This window comes from Melospiza georgiana, chromosome 2 (genome assembly GCF_028018845.1).
Source record: "Melospiza georgiana isolate bMelGeo1 chromosome 2, bMelGeo1.pri, whole genome shotgun sequence".
In the NCBI taxonomy this organism is placed as follows: domain Eukaryota; kingdom Metazoa; phylum Chordata; class Aves; order Passeriformes; family Passerellidae; genus Melospiza; species Melospiza georgiana.
Window position 1 is genome coordinate 94,666,080 of NC_080431.1, and position 24,711 is coordinate 94,690,790.

The 24,711-nt window shown below is 41.3% G+C and overlaps 1 protein-coding gene across 3 annotated transcripts; it reads right to left on the bottom strand.

Moving 5' to 3' along the window:
* Window positions 1-1,755: 1,755 nt before the first annotated feature.
* NXPE3 (neurexophilin and PC-esterase domain family member 3) lies at window positions 1,756-24,447 on the bottom strand. 3 transcript variants are annotated; one of them, XM_058045382.1, is made up of 7 exons: window positions 24,363-24,447; window positions 23,179-23,227; window positions 20,943-21,155; window positions 12,685-13,373; window positions 10,992-11,065; window positions 7,592-7,798; window positions 1,756-6,077 (listed from the first exon to the last, which is right to left on the bottom strand). In XM_058045382.1, the coding sequence occupies exons 3-7, from the start codon at window positions 21,033-21,035 to the stop codon at window positions 5,527-5,529; spliced, it is 1,614 nt and encodes a 537-aa protein (XP_057901365.1). In that variant the 5' UTR covers window positions 21,036-21,155; window positions 23,179-23,227; window positions 24,363-24,447; the 3' UTR covers window positions 1,756-5,526. The 3 variants fall into 3 exon arrangements, with proteins under 3 accessions (XP_057901365.1, XP_057901363.1, XP_057901364.1); XM_058045380.1 differs by having other exon boundaries at window positions 12,685-13,445; XM_058045381.1 differs by lacking the exon at window positions 24,363-24,447 and adding an exon at window positions 23,754-24,058 and having other exon boundaries at window positions 12,685-13,445.
* Between the last annotated feature and the right edge of the window lie 264 nt (window positions 24,448-24,711).

Sequence of the window (24,711 nt, forward strand, 5' to 3'; positions counted from 1 at the left end):
TGTCAGGCCTGGTGAGCCTCCTGTCTCTGTGTCTGATAGATGAGGCTCAAGCCCCTGCCCTTGCCAAGCAACCTCTGCCATCTCAGGCAAGCTGCAGGGCTCCTCTGAGTCACCACAGCCCTGAGGAGCACTTGGCACATGATGAAAACCTGCCATGCACTCCTCCTTAGCTTGATTACAAATGCTTTGGGTTTCTTTTAGAAAGTTTCCCAGCTATGATATCTGTCACATCCACAGTCATGTGAGAACATGGTACACAGGGCTTCAAACCAACTGCAGGCAGATTTTGGAACTGCACCTAGCATGATTGCTGTGTCATTGCTGTCAGGGGCATAGAGGAAGACGTGGGTGAGCAGCCTAGGTGGGAAGAACCGTTCCTTTTTTAAAACATGTGGAGCAGTACATCTCTGTGTATTCTCAGAGAAGTGAGTCTGTCCCACATAATTGTGATTTCCAAAGGCAATACATCTCCACATGACCAAATCCCTGACCTTCTTCCTCTCCTTGGTGTCACAGAGCAAGACCTTTTTGTGTTGCTTTTCCTTAACTACATCCTACTTTTTTGCTTCCCCTCTCTGTCCTACTCATCACTCTCACTTCCTCTCTGAAGAAGCCTGGGGCCTGACCTAACACCAGTTGAGAAACAGCTCATACTTTGCAGCCTCTCATTCATTTTTGGCTGAGTGAAGGCTGATGTGGGTTGGACATGGTGGCAGCACAGCTTCCAGAGCTAAATGCTGGGAAGAAGCTGCTTTGCCTTTGCCCTGTCCCCTCAGGGCTGTTGGGATGGCCAGAGCAGGCAGGGCCATGGCCCCACTCTGTGCTCAGCAGGAATGTGAGAGCAGCACCCAGATCACAGCCCTGGCCCTGCCCTGCCCCCTTCAGCAGCCAGCACTGAACAAGAGGGGAACAAAAAACCGGAACAAATACTTGGCAATAGTGCCTCAGCACTCTCTCCTGGCTGTCAGCTTTGTCATTCAGGGATTTTTAGCCTGGTCAAACAGGATATTTTTGGCTATCTACGTCAGGAACCAGCACAAAGGGCATTGTGCCCTGCTTGCTACTTTCCCAGCTGCAAACCCTGGCTGCAAGCTAACTCCAAGGCAAGCCAGGGGACATCCCCCAAATGCTCCACCCTTGGGCCATCCCAGAGACTCCCCAGTGTGTGCCAGGCAGCCAAACGCTCCCTCTCCCATGACCCTGCACACAGCCCTTGGGCTCACAGGGCAGGGGACACACAGCCACCACTGTAGGATGCCTACAGCCCGTGAACACTCTGACTGACTCACAGGACGCATCTCTCCTCATTTTTTCTTCCATTATTTAAGTAAAAATTGTTCATAAGATAGAGAAGCGATGACCATGCTTTATCTGTGTTCATCCTTTTTTTAAATGAAGTGGTTTAAGGATGTCCTGTGGGTCAGTCAGGCTGCAAAAACCCTCAAAGAAGGAAGCCTAGATTATGTATGAGCTTTTATTATATGTCAGGCCCAACACACCAACAGAGAGAAACATCAGGGGGCTTCAGTGCTAGGTCTCATGTCACGTACAGATCACCCCTCTCCAAATACAAATCAAATTTAAAAAATTACTTAAAGTGAATTTAATCTATCAACCATAGCATGAAACTCCTACCCAACACACAGCACAAAATATAATAGGTAAAACTAAGGGAATTACTATGCAGCTAAAAAAATACAAAGGACATGTGGTTACAACAAACAAGATAAACTGAGACTAAATCAGATTAAATGGTTCAAGTAAACTTGCCCTCTTTATTAGGAACTTTTCATCCTCTGAGCTTTTTGGCTATTCAAATTGTTTTTCTGATTGCATCAGGAAACAAACAAGACAGTAGAGCCTTCTGTATCTTGTAAGCATTACAATAACATACATATATTAGAAAAAAACAAGTTCTTTGAAAACAAGTTCTTTCTCTAACAAACTTCACTACTCCCAACAGAGAGTAAGAACCTTCCAAACAGTCTAAATATATATTAAATTATCTGGACTTAAGGAGTAAGTGCTTTATAAATGAAAAACACATTTGTGACTGGAGTTTTTTGCTATTACTTAAACTGTCATGAATGGAAGAATGTTCTAATGCACACTTTTGCACCAAAACCAAAGCAAAACTCCAGCATCCTCCACCCCTCTAGGAGGCAACTTCAAACCTTTGTCTTTGTCAGCTACCCATGAAATTGTCACCTGCAGTACATAAAAAGTTGTACAGACACTTGTGGTAAGCAAAGTTTCCATGTTTAATTGCTTACTTATAACAAGTAAAGCAATGAAAACTGGTAATTTAAATCTCATGAAGCAGTGCTGCATTTGCAGATGAAATTAGAACCAACTGAAAACTTGAAAAAAGGGAAGCTTTTGCTTTTCATCCTCCCTTCTCATCAACAATTCAACTAACATTTTTACTAAATTTCTAGAAGGAAGAAAACAGCCTAAGAATATACACATGAGAAACAAGATTCAAAATATTACAGTGCAACACTAATATATATAAAATGGAGTTTACTTACATTATAAATAAATTACTCTGAAATTCTATAATAAAAACAATAAAAGTAGTTTCTTTCACTGGAATTTGAGAGAGCTGGATTTTGAATGAAGAAATTAAAAAATAAATATCTAATGAAAGATTAATAATCAAGATTATCAGTACAAAAATGAAAATATAAAAAATAATACAATGTCTTCCTTTCAAAGGAAGAAAATGCAAAGAAAGGGAAGACAAGGCTTTGAAAACCTTGTGAATTAATTTTTTATGTGTTGAGGAAGATACTTAACAGATGCTGAGAAATTCTTTTCCAGTCCTGTTTCACATTAAGTAACTTCAAAAATAACCAACATCTTAACCTAAGTCCCTATTAAAATCCATTTAGAAGTTTAAAGAAACAGATTTAAAAATATTTTATTGCTTCTGTGTTTGCATATCCCTTACATACACAACTGGTAACATGAGGAGATAGATGGTAACAAGATGAGAAGAGAAATAAAAAACTGTTCATAGATCACCTGAATGACATCTAAAAGCACAGTGTCCCCAAACACAGGTAAATCCTCAGATTCTTCATTTCTCTTCCCAGTCCATTTCAGAGCCCAAAAAATAAAATCTTGAGCCTCATTCTAAACCAACTGGCAATTTCCCTGAAGTTCATTACCAATAAGTTAATTCATCTGTTGTTAAAAAATTAATCTAATTAATCTAAAGGATGAGGTTCTACCAGAAGGCAATTTGACACCTTTTCTAATAGCAGTTCTGTTCTCTTTTGCTCAACTGTCAAAGCACTCAAAATAACATTTTCTTCTCTCTCTGTGCTTGGTAGCTAACAGTGATACAAAGCTGCTGTTGAGGAGCAGTAGCAAGCACTACAACACCCAGAGAAGACACATGCAGCCACAACATTTTCACACACAATATGGCTTTATGAGTTTAACCTAATGGTCAGTCCACAAATTCAGTAGTTCCCTTCAAAGTCTGAAGTCCTGTTTCCATGAGTATTATTAGGATAGAGTTGTTATTCAGGATGAAAGCCTTTACCTGTTATAAAAATCACAACTGGAAAAGATGAAAGTTCATTTTTCATTGTGGTAGTTTACTTTCCCAGACCTGAATTGGTGTGGCCTCTTTTTAGCAGAGGATAAATTGCCATTGCCATTACCATATTAAAGTAAGCAACAGTCACCTAACACTAATATATGGGCAGATGCTGTGTGAGGCAGCTGTCAGTAGGAACCAGCAAATTGACCTCTTAACTGCTGATTTGAAAAGCTAAGAATGCATGCCATTTCAGTGTACACAATTCCTCCAGACATGTTTAAACATTTTTAAATTGTAAAGTTTATAGATGGATAGTACTGATGCCTTTTACATGCTAAAATAATTTATATTTGTTTTTAAACCACTTCTCAGTTGCCCTTTCAAATGAACACAATAAGAAACACTGTTGCTGTAGCTGGCAGCATTGGCTCTCTTAGGGCTCTGGCAATAAGAGCACAAAGTTCCTTAGGAGAGCAGCAAACCTAACAAGGAATGAAACTTTTTTTAACATAAAGACATTTTGGTAATTTCACTCTGCGCAACCTGCCAATTTGCCTTGTTAATCTTCTCAGTTTGCTCACAAAGACTCAACTTGGTTTTGACACAAGCCAGTGAAGACTGGCTTTGGCCTGAGTGGGACCAACGATAAGACAGCATGGAACACTTCTCTGCTGTTTCATTTGGGAGTCAAATTTATCACAAACTGTTTTCAAAGTGCTTCTAGTTAAAACTGTAGACAGGCTCAATCAAGTAAGCAGCAGTAAATGCCAGGCCAGGAGGCAGAGCCACCAGCTGTCAGCCCAGCAAACCTGGGTCTGTGCCAAGCAGATACATGAAGGCAACCCTGGGCACGCTCAGCTTTTGGGTGCAGGGTGTGCCACCTTTTATACTGGCAGCAGTGAAGTTCATGAAGAAATGACAGAACTGCCAGACCCTGAAGAGGAGTCATTGTGTGGCCACTGCCCAAGCACACCAGGGCCCTCGGGTCACTTGGCCTCCCTGTCCAGATTGGGGGTGTGAAGGACACAGCAGAGGGCAGCCCGCCTTCGCAGGACCACAAGGGAACGGCTGCAGCTGGCAGGCAATGGAAACACTTTCATTGGCAAATGAAACACTTTCACTGCTAAATGAAACACTTTTACTGCCAAACGCTTTAAGCTTCAAGTAGGCAAGCCTGCAACTTGAACTTGCAGAAACTGCCTCAAACACTGTTTTCGCCGAAGTCCTAAAACATACATATCCTCACTAATGATAAATCAAGGAGTGGACAGTGTATCAAAGCTCAAAAGAAATTCGGTAGTACAAGAAACCAAACTAAAATACTGGCTATTTGCACTATTTAGCAGCCATCTGTAAACAAAGGTACCTAACTAGGGTGCTCAATTAGATTTCAGCAAATTCTTCATTACTTAATTCTACAGATATTGTGATTGTGCTTCTTTATTGGTGACTTTGGTACACACCCTTTATGTTTCTAATTAGGACTTTGAAACAAGACACTGTGTTTCTCTGACACACAGCTGGAGGAGACATCCTTTATGCTCTGGAATGGTCAGAGAAAGACCATTCCCAAAATCCTTCCCAGGTTTCACACACTGTTCTGAGCAACAAGACCCTGGCAACAGAATCAGTGTCACACGGATTAAATTAGGCATACAGTGCAGATAACTAGTAAAGCTAATAACCCAAATAGTCTCTTATTGAATCCTGCCAATTTAATTTAAGGTGCTCTCTAATAATCTCAGGTATGAATGATAAGCTTGAAGGAATCAACCTTGCAGGAAGATATGGCCTGAAGAGTCAACTCCTCTTTACCACCCTTTCACAGCTACCCAGACTAAGGCCACCGTAGTTATCCTGCATGCAAGTACAGTACCCAGAGTTCCTCCATATCATCCAGCCTCATTCCACAGCTCAAAAGAGCAGCTGTACTTGGGCCATAGCAAAAGGCGACATAGGGACACCCATTTGTGCTAAGTTTGCAGAGGGCACACATAAGATAAAAACGCATCTATTTGATTCTTAACAATTATTTCATTAGGGTGCAGGTTATGTGGCGAGTAATGAGCCACAGACATCTCCCAAGCATCCACAAAGTGCACAGCAATTCCTGAGAACATTTTCCTCATGACAGAATCAAGCTGAAAGGAATACCAGTCACTGTTGAAGAGGCTCACTTCTGGCCCCAGCTCCTGCACGTTGGCCGTTCTGATGACGATGGCGGTCTTGGGGCTGCGGTCCAGCAGCTGCAGCACGGCCCTGCGGATGTTCCTGAGGCGGCGCATGTACACCTCCACAGGGAAGGTGCTGAAGTGGGACCAGATGGTGATGGCAACCACGGTGTTCCTGCCGCCCACGATGCTGTCGAGCTCGTTGGCGATGTAGCGCAGCTCGCTGCTGAACACGGTGGAGAAGCGGATGGGCGGCCCGTGGCAGCGGAACTTCAGCAGGATGTTGTGCTTCAGGTCCACCGACATGAAAGGGCCCACGTTCTTCGGGCTGCCCAGGTTAAATTCCACCAGATCTGAAAGGCCAGGAGCAAGCATTAGACAAAGATAGCACTCTTGGGGATGATGAAACAGGAAAGCTTACAAATATGATTGTCTGGCAAAAGATTTTGAGAATATGGAAACTATAAACAAGATTGAAATGAAAGCAAGCTTTGAGATCCCTGAGTTAATGAACAATGGGAAAACAATGGTGTGGCCAGACTGAAGGTAATCTCCTTTTGATGAAACAACACCCTCTGTTTGCAGGCAAGTCTAAGGGTCCAAGCAGACCCTACCAGTTTAGCAGAAGGAGTCCAAACAGTAGTTTTTAAGGTTTAAAATGTAACACAGTATAGGAACGTAGTGATTCTCATAAGCTGTATAGAATTGCTATAAGATTTGTATATTGTACTAAATTAGTTAGTGAGAATAAAAATATTCAACACAGAAGAAGATTTATTGTATTGTAACAAAAACTTCGCTCTCCTACCCCTTTTACTCTCTTATGCTTTTGCTCTCTTCCCTCTCTTACCCTCTCATCCTGTCTCCCCCTCTCTTCTCTCGGGCCTGCTCCGAGCTGTGGCTGGCAGCTCCCAGCAGGGCCCTGCACCCAGGCCCTTTGCAATAAACCACAAGTTCTATGACCTGGCTGCAGAGATCTCTCGTCTCCGTCTGTCCCGACTGTGCTGACCCCCCAACGCTCCTACACGGCACAAGAACTTCAAGCTTTCAACAAGATGCTCAGACCACAGGGCAAAGCAGGAGTAGATAAGGAAACCTGAACATATTTCAAAGAACTCTAAAACTAAACAGAAGTTGAGCATCATTTTTCAGAGTGGAGTTTATGGGTGTTGAAATCTGCAGGACAGCACATTTGGATTTCAGAAGGCTGGCAATGCCTTTTCCAAGTTTCCCAAACTATTTCCTTCTCTCTTGTAAAAAATAAATTTTTTACAAACAAATGGTAATTGTTACTCTCTGAATCTGGGGTTCACAAGAACCCTTCCAGCAATTTTAACCCTTCCATTAAATTTAAAGATTACTTCAAGTTGTAGGAATTAAGGCAGCTCAAAGACTATATTCCAACACAACTGAAGTGGTTCAGAGGAAAGAGATGAGCGAGGCAGGAATATTTAATTTTCTACCGAAATCCTTCTACGTAAGTAACTTGAATAATGAAAAGGGCCCCAAAACCTATAAATAGCAATGGAGGTAATTTGCTACTTCATTCCAAAATCTCTCCTGTGACTGAGATGTTGCAAGGCCTTACAGAGGCAACCCAAGTTATTTCCTGCCACCTTAACTCACGAGCACAGCAGCAGTCCTGTTACAAGGACAACTTTGCAGACACCTGGTGGCCCCATTTACAAGGCCTACATGTTTTCAGTGTCTGCTCAAACATTTGGCTGTCTGCCAGGGCTTCTGATGAGGTTTTGTCTTTCCTCTTCCTTTGCTTTTGTCACTGTCACTCAGTAAAACCAGCTCTGTGTCTGAGATGTGAGAAATAAGGCTTTGTAAAGGTCCTTAAAGCTAAATAACAAAAAATTACCTGGAAGAAATGCTGTCAAATATTCAAACCACTGCCTTATTGTAGAGTCTCCAAACAAGTGGATTACTTTCCCTTGTAAGCACTCAGTTATATCCTCTGATTTGTTAAAATTATGGATCCAATATGTTCTGGACCTCCACTGGTCCTCATAATAATAACCAGAAGGGGAAGCTGTGGGATCTTCAGCTCTGCCCATACTGCTTGAATCTGGAAGAGAAAAATCCTTTGAAATTAACATGCAACCAAAACAGCCTCCATAATCTTCACCGACATGTAGTCAGTGACTGCTGACAAGAGCTGGGTGGCCGATTATAGTTCAACTTGGTTTTAATTAAACGGTATCTCTGCTGCTAATGTAAAAATGTATCTGCCACCTTTCTCCAGGCGCTGGAGGCACTCAGTGGCGGGTGTTTGCCCCACAGAAGGAGGGAAGGCAGGGAGGCCGGCACAGCATCCTCCCCGTCCCGCTGCAGGAGGAGGGAAGGCAGGGAGGCCGGCACAGCATCCTCCCCGTCCCGCTGCAGGAGGAGGGAAGGCAGGGAGGCCGGCACAGCATCCTCCCCGTCCCGCTGCAGGAGGAGGGAAGGCAGGGAAGCGGCACAGCATCCTCCCCGTCCCGCTGCAGGAGGAGGGAAGGCAGGGAGGCCGGCACAGCATCCTCCCCGTCCCGCTGCAGGAGGAGGGAAGGCAGGGAGGCCGGCACAGCATCCTCCCCGTCCCGCTGCGGATCCAGGCGGAGGCCGCCCTGCCGCGGCGCGCTGCTGCCCTCCAACGGCCGTCCCGCGCACTGCAGCGCTGCTCGGCGGGGACACCGACCCGTGGGGACAGCCTGGCAGCACCCAGAGAAACATCCAACAAACCCGAAACAACCCACTAAAACCCCTACACAGACCGAGGCAAACCCCCAAAGAACTACTACTACGGAGTAACACATACCTCGGCACTCTAGAAGAGTTAAGTATGAACCATAAGGCCTCCAAAGCCAGAAAATGCCAGAATTGAAGCCATGACCAAAAATTATGTATGTGCCATTTGAATATGATAATTAAGAGAGTCCCTAATTCCGTGGATTTCGTACTTGGTCTCTGCCGTGCAGCCCCCTCCCCATTTACTGCCCGAGGGGCAACTACACATCAGGGAAGCTCTGCACCATAGGATGCCCTTTTAACTTGCAGAAGTTGAGCAAGATCTTGCCAGAAAATTATCAGGATTACAGGAGATTACAGGAAGAGAAACTGCAATCTCATGGTTATATCATACAAATATTGCCATATTTCTCTAAGTAACCAGGGTGATATTGGTACATCAAAGTTCTGTAAGGCTGTTTCATGTTCCTCCTTTGCCATTTCTGTATTCAAATACCTCAGCTGAACAAGGATGGAGATCTTCCCTGGCACAAACACCAGCTGCATGGAGCAGACACTTCTGTTTAAACACTTCTACTCACCTTGGTGTGGGGACTGTCATAACTTACAGCTGTTTGATAAAGCACACCTTGCCATGGCCAAAATCATGCCAGGGACTGTTTGAATGATGTAAAAGTACAAACACTGGAATTCCAGGGCCCAAAAGCATCCTCTGATAGATGCTTCTAACATAGATAGAGCCAACCATAAGTATCTTTCCTAATAAGCACTTTTAATTGCTCTTTTTCTATTCAATATCCTCTGCATGTTGTATTAGTGGATGTTAACCTCCTTAGACCTCACAGGGACACTAAAAACCAAACTACTATACAATTACATTTGTATAACACAAATAATATAATCACAATTACCACAGAACAAAGTCATCAGAAAATTCTATCTCTGGATGATTCTGTAAATCTGACAGCAGGATCCAGGAAGGAAAAAAACCTAGATAATAACGTGAACTCATCTAATATTTATTAACAGGAGAAAGAAAAAAAAAAGCCTTCAATAGTCATTAAAGACTAATTCAGAATATGAATTCAGAAATTGAGTTTGTTTGATTCTAAGTTTTGATGCAAAAGCAATTCAATTTTTTACCTTTTAAATGGATTCTTATATATATATATACACATACATACATACATATATATATACATATAACAGTGGTAATAGAACAACTTTTTGGTGCCCCACAGTAAATCAGCATTTCAAGTCTGTGTATAGTATCATACCAGTTTTGGCCCAAAATTCAGAACTGGCCCTTACTTTGAGATTTTATTAAAGAAAATAAAAGCTCCAATCTGAAGTTAAAAAACAAAGATAGAAATAAAAACTTGTATTTCAGAAAAACAAATGTTTTTAAAAACTTGATCTACATTTACCACCATACAGAAAAACATGCACAAAAAGAACAATGAGTTTGTGTGTATCATCAGTCCTAACTAATCCACACATTCAAAAACATAATAGCAATGAGTTCAGTTTATTTATTCAGAGACTGCTGTACTTGGAAGGAATTTCCCTGAGGAAATGTGCTATGCCTACCCACCCTTTTTAACCCAGCATTAATTGTCAGGACATTATAAGCAGGCTTTGATCATTCTTAGCTCCTGGAAGAAGGATAACAATCAAATTTTGAATTTGCAGCAGTTTCTGCCAGGAAACATACAGGATAAAAAAAGCAACAAAAACACTTCAGCTAAAGGATCTGGACAAAGAAAAGAGGTGGAGGGTAAAATGCTGCAAGCCTAGTAGCAGAACTGTATTTTTTAAGTGAACAGTAAAACTAAAAGCAAGAAATGCTCAAAGTTGCCTTCTGTTCAGACTTTATTGCTCAGGTCAGTAACTCTACCTTAAAAGTCTCTTATAACCTAATGAAAAAAAATACAAAAAGTTTTCATTTAAGAAAAAATTCTCTGTTTATCGCATTTTATGTCGACTTTTTAGAAGAATAAAAAGCTTGCTTTTGGATATGAATGAGATAAAATATCTGAGTTCATTTTAGTACAGACTGTCTGGTCCAGAACTGTAGATTGTGTTATCCTGTGGTAACAAAAATTATAGTAATACTTAAATGCAATCAAAATCTGTTAGACAACATTCTTAACACAGAAAGAAACTAAGAAACAACACACAACTGTTTTCACTAGATTGAGAGTTTGGTAAGCAGTTACTCTAAAAGACTTTACACTGTGAGTAAATGCTAGGAGAAATAAAAGGCATTTTTGGCAAAAGAACAAAGTTGTCTCTTCTTTTGATTTCTTCTTTTGCTAATAATCCCATTTATGTATGCAATTTCATGAAAAAAATTCACTATTTTTTAACTTGTATTAAAGTTAACACACAAAAGCCTTCATCATCTCAATAGAAATCTGATACTCATTTTTTTGCCATGTTAAAAAAACCCCAAATTACTATTTGATGCCTGTTGTTCTTTTTATAAATTTAATTATGAATTACAAACAAGAATCTTATGCAGTTCAGCTTACCTGTAATTGCTGTGGGCTTTACAATGACTGAATCAGGTCCACTGGAGAGTATTGGCCTTTTGATATTCACGTCACTTGAACAAAAAACAAACACAGCAATATTTGTAAAAGTTACTGTGAAACTTGGAGGTAATATTAGTCTCATTTTTTTTTCTTACTCCACTTCAAATAAGCACACTGTACTATGAAGTTTTACTCTAAGTTTACTTATTACAGCTGAATTCATTCCACATTTATTTTGAGACCACCATTGCTATTCTCGATCCAAATTCAAAATTTCATGGCACTGACACAAATGTTGTGCAAGCTTGTACTGACACAAATCTCAGTAAAGCAATCAAGCTGCCAGAGGTGCAGGAAGCTTTTGGGGATTTGCCCCAAAGATGTTCCCAGCCTGCAGAACTTGTGGGGACAAATCCCTGCAAGGGTACAGGGCCACAGCAGCAGCTCCCAGCTGACTGATACTGAGATCTTATTCTGTCTTTTACTACTGTTTTGAAGAGAATCCTTGTCTATTTTTTTTTCACCATTTAAGAAATAAATTATTTGGAATTTCTTTAAGCCACTTCAGTCAAGGATCTCAGAGCTGAATGAAACAAAAAAAGAAATAAACAATCAAAACTAAACCAAGAAAAACAGCTTTCCCATTCCCATAAGGAAACATCACCAATAAATATAAGCTATATTTTACAGGTGGACAGAGACACAGAAAGTCAAAAGACCCACTTACAAACTTGATATGGAAGAGCAAAAAAAAAAAAAAAAAAAAACCACTGATGCTTACTTTTTATTTCTGGTCTTGGTTATGAACATGCACACATACTTTCCTAAATTACACTATTTGGAGCTGCTACCCTAAAATCTTTCCCAATGTCTCAAGTGAACATTGTGCCAAAAGATTTTCCTACAACATCTGTGTTGGAGAGCAAGGCATTAGCAAGGCATTGCAACTACAACTCTGACACAACATAGTAACAAACTTTATCTAAATTCAGCTGTGTAATTTCATACAGAAGCAGTTCTGTCACACATACACAGGCAATAATAGATGGTTTGGGGTTTTTTTTAATGCTGTATGCAGAAATAAAATATGACTGTGAAACTAATTTAGTTTGACGCTTGAAATAACATGCACAGATCATTTCCATTTGCATGGCTATTTCTCAGCAAATTGTTCCACCAGGTGTTTCCTTTATGAAAATTGTTTATAAGATTTGAAAGTCATATTGAGCAACAAGGAACACATTTAAGGAACAACAATTTTTGATGAGGACAAAAACAATTGGTAATTTCTGTAACAATGAGCCTAAAACATGGATCCTTTTTGGATAGTTTATATTTGGCCAAAAATACTTCTCAAAGCATGGTTATTAATATTGCAAGTGCAGGTATGGAAATAGAAAAATAAGGAAATAGTCTCAAAAACCAGCAACAGATTTAGACAGCATGCTCTTGTGAAATTCAGCAGGGTTGAATTCAAAGCACAGAAAGAGAACTACATGCCAAGTTTCTTTAAGATTGCTAGGATTCTTGCACAGCTGAATGGAGGGGATCAGACTATTCAACAACTAACACCAAACACCTGGTCCTGCAGATCCACTCCACCTCTAAGGCAATGTGTCTTATTTAAACAATAGGTTTAAATATGCCTATTGACTTGACTGAATATACATAAATGCAACAACATACAAACCTTTGGAAAAAGAGGCTTTCCTCTTGTGTCAGAAGACCTTTCAGATATCCACCTTTGGCATGGTTGATTCGGCTGGCACAGGACAGTTTCCGAGGCTTGTAACAGAACCACGGCTCACCCGTGTAGAGATCTGTGAAGTTACAGACTGGGAGACCTGCAGGCAGGCAAACGTTGCACTCTGTAGTCTCTGAATACCTCCCAGACTTGAAGGAGCTTTTGAAATAGACTCTGTCCGGCCTTTCCTCGCGCAACCGCACGAGGACTTGGATGGCTTCACTCGGATGGACAAGAGACACAGAAACTTTGACCTCTCCTGGCCAAAGCAAGGTAAAGAAGATTTTGTAAAGGCCATTGTGGCAATCTACAATCCTTCCTGCTGCTCCAGCTTTCAGGCTAGGAGAGTGAATTCGTGCTAGTAAATAGTCTCCACAGTACTGTTTGGGCTTTCCTTGGAAATCCCTCATGCGAACGAGTACCTCCAACTGATCACCCACCTTGAAGAACCTGTCAGGTTTCACAATCACAAAGTCACTGTGTGTGGGATCAGTGCTCTGTGCAAAGGGGATTTTGCCATCAGGGGGCTTTGGCCACTGTATTGCAGCAAGCAAGGATTCCTGCTCCACTTGTTCCCGTTTGGACAAGGTCTGCTCCGCGTACCCGCAGTAAGGCTTCCTGGTGGCTTTGGCTGTCTGGGACAGAGGATGCTGCACATTATTTTCTGTTATCCAATTTGATCCTGAAACTGTGTCATCATCCAGGTGCTGGGGAGAAAAACATTACCTGAAGCTGTGCTGTGAAATGAAACACTGGGAATAATGGATGCTTTGTTGGGAAATGGTCCCAAGAACTGGGCTTTGCTTTACAGAGCTTTCAAACTGGCCAAATGAAACAACTTCACTAGAAGACCCAAATCTATTACTTTGACCATGAGATTTCTAAGGAAACAGGTGGGCAACCTGTAGTTATCCTGCTTTGGCAAACAAGCATTTAAAGAGCTTACATCCAATGCATGGCAGTGTTTCAGCTACCAGTACACTCTCCAAATATCAGCAATGTGAAAAAAAATGACAAAAGGGTCACAGACACATTTGATGAAAAATTCTTTTGCTAGCATTTTTTCTCCTGAGAAGCTCAGGAGAAGAGGCCTCAGAAATGATATGTAAACAATTATTATCTGCTGCAATGGAATGCAACTGGTGCATCTGTGATTGGTCCATGTTGGTTGTTTCTAATTAATGGCCAATCACAGTCAGCTCACTTGGTCTCTCTCAGAGTCACAAGCTTTTATTATTCATTCCTTTCTATTCCTTGCTAGCCTTCTGATGAAATCCTTTCTTCTATTCTTTTAGTATAGCATTAATATATAATTTTCTTTTAATATAATGCATATCATGAAATAATAAATCAGCCTTCTGAAACATGGAGTCAAGATTCTCATCTCTTCCCTCTTCCTGGGACCCCTGTGAACACCCCCACAAAAAGGTTGGATGATTAAATTATAAATCACATTTCCTTTTCTTCTGCAGTAACATTTTAGCCTTGGAGCACCATGGGTTCTAATAGCTGCCCCATGTAATGCAGGGAAAAAGGTTTTCTTTGAGATGTTACACTGCAGGTTAAGCTGATGCACCCCTGCACATGCCTTCCAGAGAGGTTTGCTGCATGTGGCAGCTGCACTCATTTATCTGGTCACACTCACATCTCCTCTTGGCTAATTATCTGAAATGCATGTTTCCCTGTAGTGTACACATTAAAAGAAATAAAAGAACAAAAGCCCAGATCCTCCTGGGACAATAAATTCATGAGCCAGTTGGCAAGTAGAATAGTACAGGACAAGCTAGGACTAAAAAACCTGCTTATTTATAAATCTTATTTATAAGATTTTAAAATCTATATACAGCTGCTTCTAGCACCAAATGAAACAGCAAGCAAAGCATCCCCTAATCACACAGAGTTTGTAAATTAAAATATTTAAATACAAAACTAAACTAAGAGAGAAGGCTTCTGCTGCAGCTTGATAAAACTGTATTTTGTGCAAAAATATCAGTGTCCAAAGCTGTATTTGCATGCAAATGACTGCAGATACCATCTTCTTTATGACATCACATAATTCGGCAGATTTGCATTAGGAAAATTTTAAAAATAGCACAGTCTAAGACTCCAGAGGTACCCATGAGATTTCTAATCAGCAAATTAAGAAAAACCCCTTCAAATACACATAAAATCAGCAGTCAATGACCAATTAATTACCAGGTATATGTAGTAGAACTTATCCATAGTTCCATTTCATAAAGAAGGAAAATAGTCTTTCAAGCAAAGATTAAAATTATACAGTGCACCATTCACACAGGATCAGATGATATGCTCATTTAGATTTGAAACATTGCTAAAAAAATCAAACTACATTATTTGAAATCTTTAAAAATATCATTGTACTTACCAATACCTCAGTGTTTTCCATTTACTTCCTCCTTAATTAACTACTCACTACTAGCTACTTTTAAATGTCATGTACTAAAATCACAACACTCATGTTAAAGCTTTATTCATTGTTATAAACCTTTCTTAGGCCATGGAAACATCAGTGTCTTAAAATCATTTGAACCACACTGAGATTCAACATACTTATTCAGAAGAAAGGTAAACCTAACAAGCAATAAAAACATACAGGCTTTTGAAGTCTGTGACATAAATTGGTTTTGATCAGCTTTAGAGTAAGAGGATGAGCTCAGGAGGATGTAGGATGGATACACAAAATCTTTGTTTGATATCCAAGTTAACTATAAAACCTGAAACTGTAAATTGCTACACTGTAGCTCTAAAACACAAATTGACATATACCCATCTATATACCAGATGCTAACATCACAATAGAAGCTTTTGCTTCTGTTTTATATTCCCACCCAGGATTTAATAAATTTTCCCTGAAGGCCATAATTCATAATCATTTTTGTTTTCCATCATAGCAAGCCAAGCTGCAGCAAGCCAAGCTGCAGATGTAAGCTGCACATTGCTTTTATTAGTCCAGTGAATTTCAGCCAAAGCTGAGAGTGAATCTCAGGCACAGTTCTACTTTAAATCTTGCCTACATGCACTCTTGAATTAAGCCAAGTTTCTATTTTTGGACACCTTCACAACTTCTTCCCCTCACTTGCTCATGCATAAATATATACACATAATACAAAAAATACTGCATGGAAATATTTTTTAAAGTTAGCTATATATTTTGATGCCTCCAATAAGCCAGCAACAATGTCTCAGCAAAAATATTTATACATTTTCCCAAAGAGGAGTGGAAAAGGGAGAATATGTGTTAGGATTAATTGTTGTTTTCAGTGTAAGTTCCCAAGAGAAAGTTTCTGGTTTTCAGTTGGTTCTTCACTGGTTGGTAGACACAGTAAAAACAAATCCTTTCAAATTAAAAAGAGATGGTCATCTAAGATAGCTTAAAAACTGATGTATCCCTAATTTTAATCTTCCATAAATTTCCTGGGGGTTTTTAACCCAGTCTTTCTGTCAGAGATGAAGAGATGCCATTTCTGGCCTAGCTAGGCTTTCTGAAGTCTTTCCAGAGGCATTCCCATATCTTTCAGTGGGAAAGGGTGCAGAGAACACCAAGCCAACAAACTCATTCAGAAAACAGAATATGGTTTGATGGCTGCAAATCAGTTCACCTACAGAGATTTTTAGCAGAGCATAAGGCCAAAGCTCTTCCTTGTATGCAGCTGAGAGCAAGGACATGCACTGTCACTTCAGCATCTCCAGGTTATGTCCCCCTAAGCAGAATAGATCATATCAGAAATATTTCCTCAGTCTATCTTCCAAGGGCCTGAGGGGGAAGCTCCATGAAGGTAAAAGCAGAGCTTCTTCAACATCATGAGGAGCATTCTTTCTCCAGCATCCTTGTTCATATTTACAGCCCTCTTTCAAGCCTAACCAGGACCCTGTATTGTTGCAGAATAATAAGTTTTTGTGTGAAAATTAGCTTGACCATGGATGCTATTCACAGGAGATGCACAGATTCTCTTTGCCAGTAAAGGCAGAAAAAGCTTCAGAGTCAATTAATACACCAAAGATCCCTGACTGAAATATAAAAGCTTTCCAAGCCATCTTCCTTTCTTAAGTGTTTCCCAGGCTCAGCTCCAAACAAATACTTAAGTTCTCCTGCCCCTATGGATACACAAGGCCTGCTCTGAGGTAAATAATTAGCTGAGTTTGTCCCCACTTCATTTCCTACTCCCTCTTGGCATTTCCAAGTCTCTTTGGCTCCTCTCTGTCATCATACTGAGACTGTGCAGAATGGAGGGCTTTCTATTGTAGTTAGCAGCTAAACTAAACAAAATTCCTTTATGAAAAGCAGAGAGAGAGGATTTCTCAAGAGTGCTCTTCCTTTATGACACAGACAGTTTTAGTGTTGATGACAGGCTCCATGTTGGATAACACCTGCTTTGCTTATTTCCATCTATACACCATTGAAGGTGTCAAGTATTTTAAGTGCAATTCCCAAGAGGCATTGTTTGTTTGTTGCATTTGAGGTGTTTTTGTTTGTGTGGGAGGAGTTTGTTCAGGTTTTTTTGCTTTTTTTGGTTTTTTTTTTCTATCATTATTTTTTTTAATTTACTGCATTTTGAAGCTAACCAGAACCCAAATGTGACCACAAAGTAATTTCATGGCTATCTGCCAAGTAACACAGGCAGGACAGAAGAGATTACATGTCAGTTAAGCACAAATAAATCCATTTGCAGTTCCTGCACTAGAGATGTCATAAAAAGGAAAAAAAGGAAAATGTATTTTTATGAGAACTAATGGAAGTTTCAGCTCATCTCCTCAGCTTTTGGCATTCTTACCACCAACTAAGCAAAAATTAGATACAACATGTAGATTAACCCAGGCAATAATGCTCTCAAAGATACTCTAGATGGGTCACAGAGTACTTGGGGAGATCTGCAATGAACACCTGTCCTCAGTTAAACACCACAGTGTAGGTGGCTGATGAAAACATTGAGTGTTTCCATTGCTGCTGGAAAAGGGGAACTCCATCTCAAAGCCCAGTATCTTCCACCAGCTGTTAACCCCTGCCTTGGCCTCAGCAGCTGCTGCAAACCTGCCTAAGTCACTGTCACTAGAGCAGGAAACAACACAGGAGATTGCCAGGCAACAGGCACAGTGGGCAAATAAAAGCTCCAGGAGACAGCATCTGAATCTAACAAATACCAATTCCTGAAAGGCCGGCCATCTTCTATTCAGTAATTTTACACTCCAGGTACTTTATTTCTTGTCTATGACAGAGATGAAATCAGTTCTCTATCATTACCATCTCACAGCACTGAGGGGCTGCTAAACAACTCTAAGTGTCAAAGCCAGTCCTCAAAAGCCATCACCTGGCAGTCAAATGTTCCAGAAATAATTGGAATAAGATAAAGTTATCTTTTGTAGGCACCTGCAGCTGAGCAACAAGAATTTAAAACTTTGTTACACAGTTCTTTTGCTCAGTTTCAGCTATCTGATTTCATACTCTGTTCTGGCAAGAAACTTCCCTTCTCCCCACAGACTCTCTCTTCTTGGTCCTTTTAAATAAAATAGCACTCACAACCAATCCCAAAGTGGTTCTGTCACCCTAAAGACCACTGGTACAAATACAGAAACCCTCCTGCACTCTGAGAGCATCATGTTTGGACAAAATCCTGATACTTCACAAAAAATTACTGCACATTTTATCTGTCTGGCTACATGCAGAGAAAAAAATTCTAATAAAATAAAACCACATTTCTTCTGGTACTGTATGATCAACTATGTGACCTCAAGGGAATAGTTATTCCATAATAAAAAGCAAAGTAAATAATAAGCTGGCTACCAAACTTTTTGTGGACAGCTTGTTGGGTTTTTTTAACACAAGAAAAAGTAAAAATCTGACAGGGTATGACTATTGGGAGGATGTCATTAGTAGTTTAAGAAATTAAGAGGAAATATTCCAACATGAAAAGGTATAAAATCCTAAAGCAAAACAGAAGGGAGACTAGCTGACAATTGCCTTAGATCTTGAGCTTTAAGCAGCTAGGTTGGATGATTTAGGGATGAGAAGTGTGTCTGATGCATTTACAAACACATTGTCAACAGTAACCAACAATAAGCTCTCCTTTCAGAGCCTGAACAGATTTGGTTACAGATATTCTATGAAAGTGTTATAAGATTTTTTTCTGGCTTTGATCTCTGACTGAAAAGAATCAGCATAAATGCCTATATTAGACTGCCTGGAAAACTGAGCCAAGACAAACACAGGAGCAGGTCCATTCAGAAAAGTATGAGAACAGAAGGGGTTAGAGTTGCATGTAATAGTGTAAAGATTTACCAGCAACACAATACTTAACTGAGGTTAGAATAGCAGACATGTAAAGGGCAACAAAGCCACAAAGAAACTTTTCATGGACAATGGCCAGAAAAAGCACAGAGTGAACATCCAACCTGCATTTTCCATTTCACTCTCAAAGCACTGCCAGAGCCATTTTCTCCAAGAAATGTAATTTTAAAACGTAAAGAAAACAGTTTAAGATTCTAAATATCAACACTCCTCAGGCAACATCCTAGGTCAAAACCTAAAACAAAATAAAACCACAGAAAGAGAAAACAAAAGCTACCTCCTACAAACAAAATGGATCATGCTAACTTGAACCAAAAGTCCATCAAACACAATATTTTGATTGCCAATAGTTTCCAACAGCAGGTAGATGGGAAAAGAAAACAGACTGAACATGCTGTGCCATTTCCTCCTGTAGACTTAACACACTTTTAGCCCTTTATGGTTTAGATTTCTTAAACACTAGGGTAAATATCTTAAGATCTAGTACCCCAGTGGACTTTTCTTCTGTGCATTCATCCAGTTTTTGAATATATGCATTTAGTAACTACAAAGACTTATGCAAAAGCTTCTGCAGCTTTGCTGCAATCCTTAAAAAAATATCCCTGCTTCCTTTAAAATCAGCGTCTGCAGTTTATATTTAATGTGTCCACTGGTACTGGAATATGTAACAAACACTCAGTTATTGATCCTGAATCACTTGTGGTTTTAGACTTCCCAAACACCTTCCTTACCCATATGTAATCCTCTTCCAATTCAGCTGTTTTGTGTGGGGTGAGGGGGCTTTACAGCCCCTCTTTTGGATCATTTCACCTGGGGATCACTAGCCAGGAGGAAGGAAGATTCTGCACACAGCATATACACAACTTAAAAGCATAAAGCACCTACTGACTGGCTGACATGCACAAAGGACAGCTATAATTTAACAAGGTGTTAGGCTAAGCATTACCATGCTCATCCACCAAATGCAGCACTGGAATGCCTGGCCAGGCAGGCAGCCAGTGGGCAGGGTCAGCCTCCAGGGCTCCTGCAGACACATCCTCATCCTCCTTGACTTTAATCTTATGGGCTTACTGACTAAGCAGTTTGAAAGTACCTCTGCACTGAAGTGAGAAGTAAAATGAAGAAATATGCAAGACAGATACAGCAGAGGGAAAAGGGGAAAGGTAAAGAAAAATTGCATCAGACAGGCCAGAGATGAACAAGCCATAACAGCTCGGCAGAAAAAGACCTAGGGACTCCAGGAGACAGCAAACTCACCATGTGTCAGCAGCACAGCATTGTGGCAAAGAATTAACAAGTTCCTAACCAGAAGATTGAGGAAAGTTAGAGTTCTCCTCAATTAGACCATGGTGAAGCCACATCTAGAACACTGTGTCTGGCTTTTGGACAACCCATGCCAGAGTAAAGCTGGCAAGACTAGCTAAGAACCCTTGAGATGCTTAGGGAACTGGAATGACACTAAGGGAACCAAAGCATCTTTTTTTAATTCTAGGGAAGACCAAAAGGGAACCTAACTGCAGTCTTTCACTAACCACAGGGGAGTCACAGAGGTACTGGAGTTAGAGGACATTCTTATAGGATAAAAGGTTGCACTTAAGGCAAACATTCTTCCCTCTAAGAGGGATGCAGCATTGCAACAGGCTGCCTAGGTATGTTGTGAAATATGAGTGTCCTTGAATATGGTTGAAAGTCAAAACACCCTGCTGCAATCCAAGCTAACTCTGATGCCAGCCTTTTCAGGAGGGTGTTGGATTAAATACCTCCAGACATGCCTTCAACTATGAATTTTCTGTGATTCCTATTTATAGCTAAATGCTGTCAGTCAGACAATTCTAACCTCACACTCAAAGGCCAACAACATTGCTCAAGCCATCTTGGAGAAGAAACAAGCTCCACTTACCTCTAACTGGAAAAAGTTATGGACCAGCACCACGACAGCCAGCACTGCCATGAGCAGGCAGAAGAGCTGCAGTCTGAGCGAGTCACGCCACATGGTCCAGCCGTGCCTTTCCCTCCCATGTTACACATTGCCATGGCTTCCGTCCGCCACCAACGGGAATGGCATTGCGTCTCAGCAGGGCACGAGGGAACTCAGCTGCCTTCCACCTCGTCCCTGCAAGGGCATTTACAAAAACTCTGTTAACTCCCAGAAAGTTACTAGAACTAAAGTCAAGTTTTGCACTGAAATCTTACAAATGGTGGGGCAATAACCAGTAGAACAGAACAGTCAATACAGATTATTTTTGTGGAACTAATTGGAACAGCGTTATCTGTAATGTGACATAATTGTCTTGGATCTGCCAAAGCAAACCCTTATCATAAAGCTGGTCTCACCTGCAGTGGATTCCAAAAAAAAAAAGGCAAAAGAAGAGCACAAGATTTCATTCTGGCAATCAAAAAGACCAAAACAAATTACCACCACCCTATTTATCTGTTAGGCCACACCACCACTGTCCAGACTGAAACAGAAATTCATGGGTTTGGACATCTCTCATTAACTTTTATAGCAGGAACTTGTGAGTTTGGACATCTCTCATTAACTTTTATAGCAGGAACTTGTGGGTTTGGACATCTCTCATTTACCTGTTTACACATTCCATTAAATTGTTATTAAACACTGGTGTCTGAAATAAATTTGGATAAGCAATGTAAAACTTATTTCCTCCAGTTTGCTGCTTGGGAAGAGGGGAAAAATAAATCAACTGTAGCATTAAAGGGGAGATACCTAAGAGAGTTGAAAGCACTAAAATTTAACTTCATGCCCATCTACAACATTACATTACATCTTCCCTGGTCTGCTGTTTTATCATTCCTTTTATCTCAGATGCTCATATGCAGCTCTAAAAAATAAAAAAATAAACTTCTGGAAAGAATACAGTGTGTTGGGATTCAGTATTTCTGGTTCTTTAAATCTAATAATAGTACTGTCTTTCATAAACTTTAACTTTCATACAATATCATTCCTTTAAGGTTGCTTGATGGCAGATCTGCTATAAAATCACAGACTTTACAGCCACTGATAAAGATCTCAATGCTTGCTCAGAATGACTCTTAAGCCTTCCTTTCCTTCTGAGAAGGACAATTTTGATGCAGCCTTTTTGCAAACAAAAAGGGTACTGTTCTTGCAGAAGCTCTAAACTTGGAAACAGAAAACAGATGGCAAGAAGAGACACTCAAAAGACACCAATCTCTCCAAACCAAACATCCTCAAAGCAGCATTACTCATACAACCTGCACCAAGTGCAACAACATAATCAAATGATTACATAAACTTGGTACAACTTTCCATAAATAGCATAACTGAGATTTTATACAATTAAGATATAATACATAGTACCTATAGTTTTAAGAATATATGAAAAATGCTGTGTAAATTTAAATGAAACACAATGATACATTAAATATCAAGATTAAAACATTATTTATGAATGAATAAATAATGAAATGAATCCAGGCTAGAAAACTAAAAAACGTTACTGGTATAACCAGGACAGCCTCAAAATAGACCACACATCAAATTGCTTTACAAGGATTACAGGGATTATAACTTCAAATGCTTTGCTGAGAATTAGAGAGATTGTATTTCTGACCAATGAACTAACATTGAAAGATCCATTAAAGTGAAAGTATCAAAATGCCAAAAAAATGCAGCTTTGTTGGAACAGTTCTGCACTAACATGAAATTTGCATAAAACAGCAGCTTCGGTCATAAATTGATACTAAATATACCTAGAGTACATAAAAATGCTAATTTAAGGACATATATGTCTATTTGAGGAAGAAAAACAAATACATTAGACAAAACCAGAATTTTCAATTGCTGAGAGTTCTTTCTACATCACTGAAAAGCACAAGACATTGAAAATGCAATGTAATTTCATATGCCTAAAATTTGAAATGTAATTTTAGATGCCTAAAAAATACTACAAATGCTGTTCCATATATTTTGTACTCAAATTTTTCTGTATTCTGTAGATGTCACATGCCCTAAAACATTTAAATGTACAAGTTTAAAGCTTTCTTTATGCTAAAAGCTTACTATACTGCCAGTTTCATCACAATTGGTGAACAATTGATCCTGTTCATTTTTTGTATAAGGGAAGCCCATAAGTACACCAAAAAGCCTTAGGACTTACCCTACTCCTGAAATGTTCTCTGAAGCCATCCACACAAAAGGCCAACAACCTTGGAAACAATACATAAAAAAAAATATGTTGATAGAAACACACACAAATATTTCTTAGTAAAATTTATACATTGGTGGTTTGCTTACAGTGGCACAAAATAAAATGGCAGTTACAACTTTTTACCTGTAAAATCACTTTAGTTTCTACAATTACCCAAGGATTTTGTTGAAGTATTTTATTCCTTTAAACTTCAATGCTGTGCACTTGAATTTTCTGCTATTTATTTTAGTTTAGAAGTAAACTAAGCATTACCTCTCTCAGCTTTTTTCCACGTTACCACAAGCCCCTTTTTACCCAATGCTAAAAACAAAAACCGATTAAATGACATTTTTATGAATACGTCATTAAATTACGCCGCCTGCTCCATTACAGAATTGTTGCTTTGGGTTTTTTTACAAGTTGTCAATTCCTGTCAGCTCTCTATCCCCTCAGCTCTCTGAGCCAGCAGCGTTACAAAGGCAGGTGTGAGTGCAACCTCTCAAAATTCTGCCAGGCAAATCTCCGAGGCACAGAGGCGCCGCTACCTCTGGCGATGCCCAGACCATGTCACTGGGGCACAGGGGCTGATGCTCGCCTGGCTGCCAGCACGGAAAAGCAGATTTGCTGCTGTTTTCCGCAGATTCCGCCCTGGTCCCCGGGGCACGGGGAGCCGGCGGCCCCCAGCCCGCCGATATCCCGGGGCAGCGCCGCAGCGCCGGCGGACCCGGGACCGGACACGCACCCCCGGGCCAGGGACGGGGCCAGCGAGCAGGAAGCACCGCTGCCGGCAGTGCGAGCCGCACAGCTCCGCTTTATTGCCTCAAAGGTACTTTCAGGATGCCGCGGGATGGGCGTACCCGGGGAGCGGCACAAGGCAGCCCCGCACCGGCAGGAAGCTCCCTCAGCCGCCGCCTCGCTGCACCCCGAGCGGCGCGGGCAGCGCGGCCCTGCGGGCGGGCGGACCCGGCCGCGGCCACGGCCACGGGGGATCCGAGCAGGGAATCCGCCAGCCCCGGGACCCCGCACCTGCCTCCCGCTCCGGGCCTCCCCCAGCGGCCCCGAGCCCGCCGCCCTCCGGCTGCCCCGCCGGGCTGTCCTTCCCCCCCCGCTCCCCAGACGAGCCGCGCCAGGCCGCGCCGCCCGCGCCCCCTCACCGCAGCCCCCGGCGCTCCCCCGGGCCAGGCGGCGGCCTCGCCCCCGGCCCGGAGGCGCTGGCTGTAAAAGCCCGGCTCCCGCCGCCCCTCCCTCCTGCCCGCCCCTCACACAGCGGCTGCCGCGGCCGCCGCGCCTCCTCCCGCCCCGCCCCGCCCCGCCCCGATAGCGGCGCTGGCCCCGCCGCAGCGGCCGCTGCCGGGAAGGGGCAACGGAGAGGGAAACAGACACAAACCCCAACAAAAACAACGCCACCGGCCCTGTTATTTTTTGAACCACGGCAGGTGAAGCCTAGGAAAGCAGGATGTGGGAGGGTGGAGCGGAGCCAAGCGCTATGGCCTGGGTGGCATC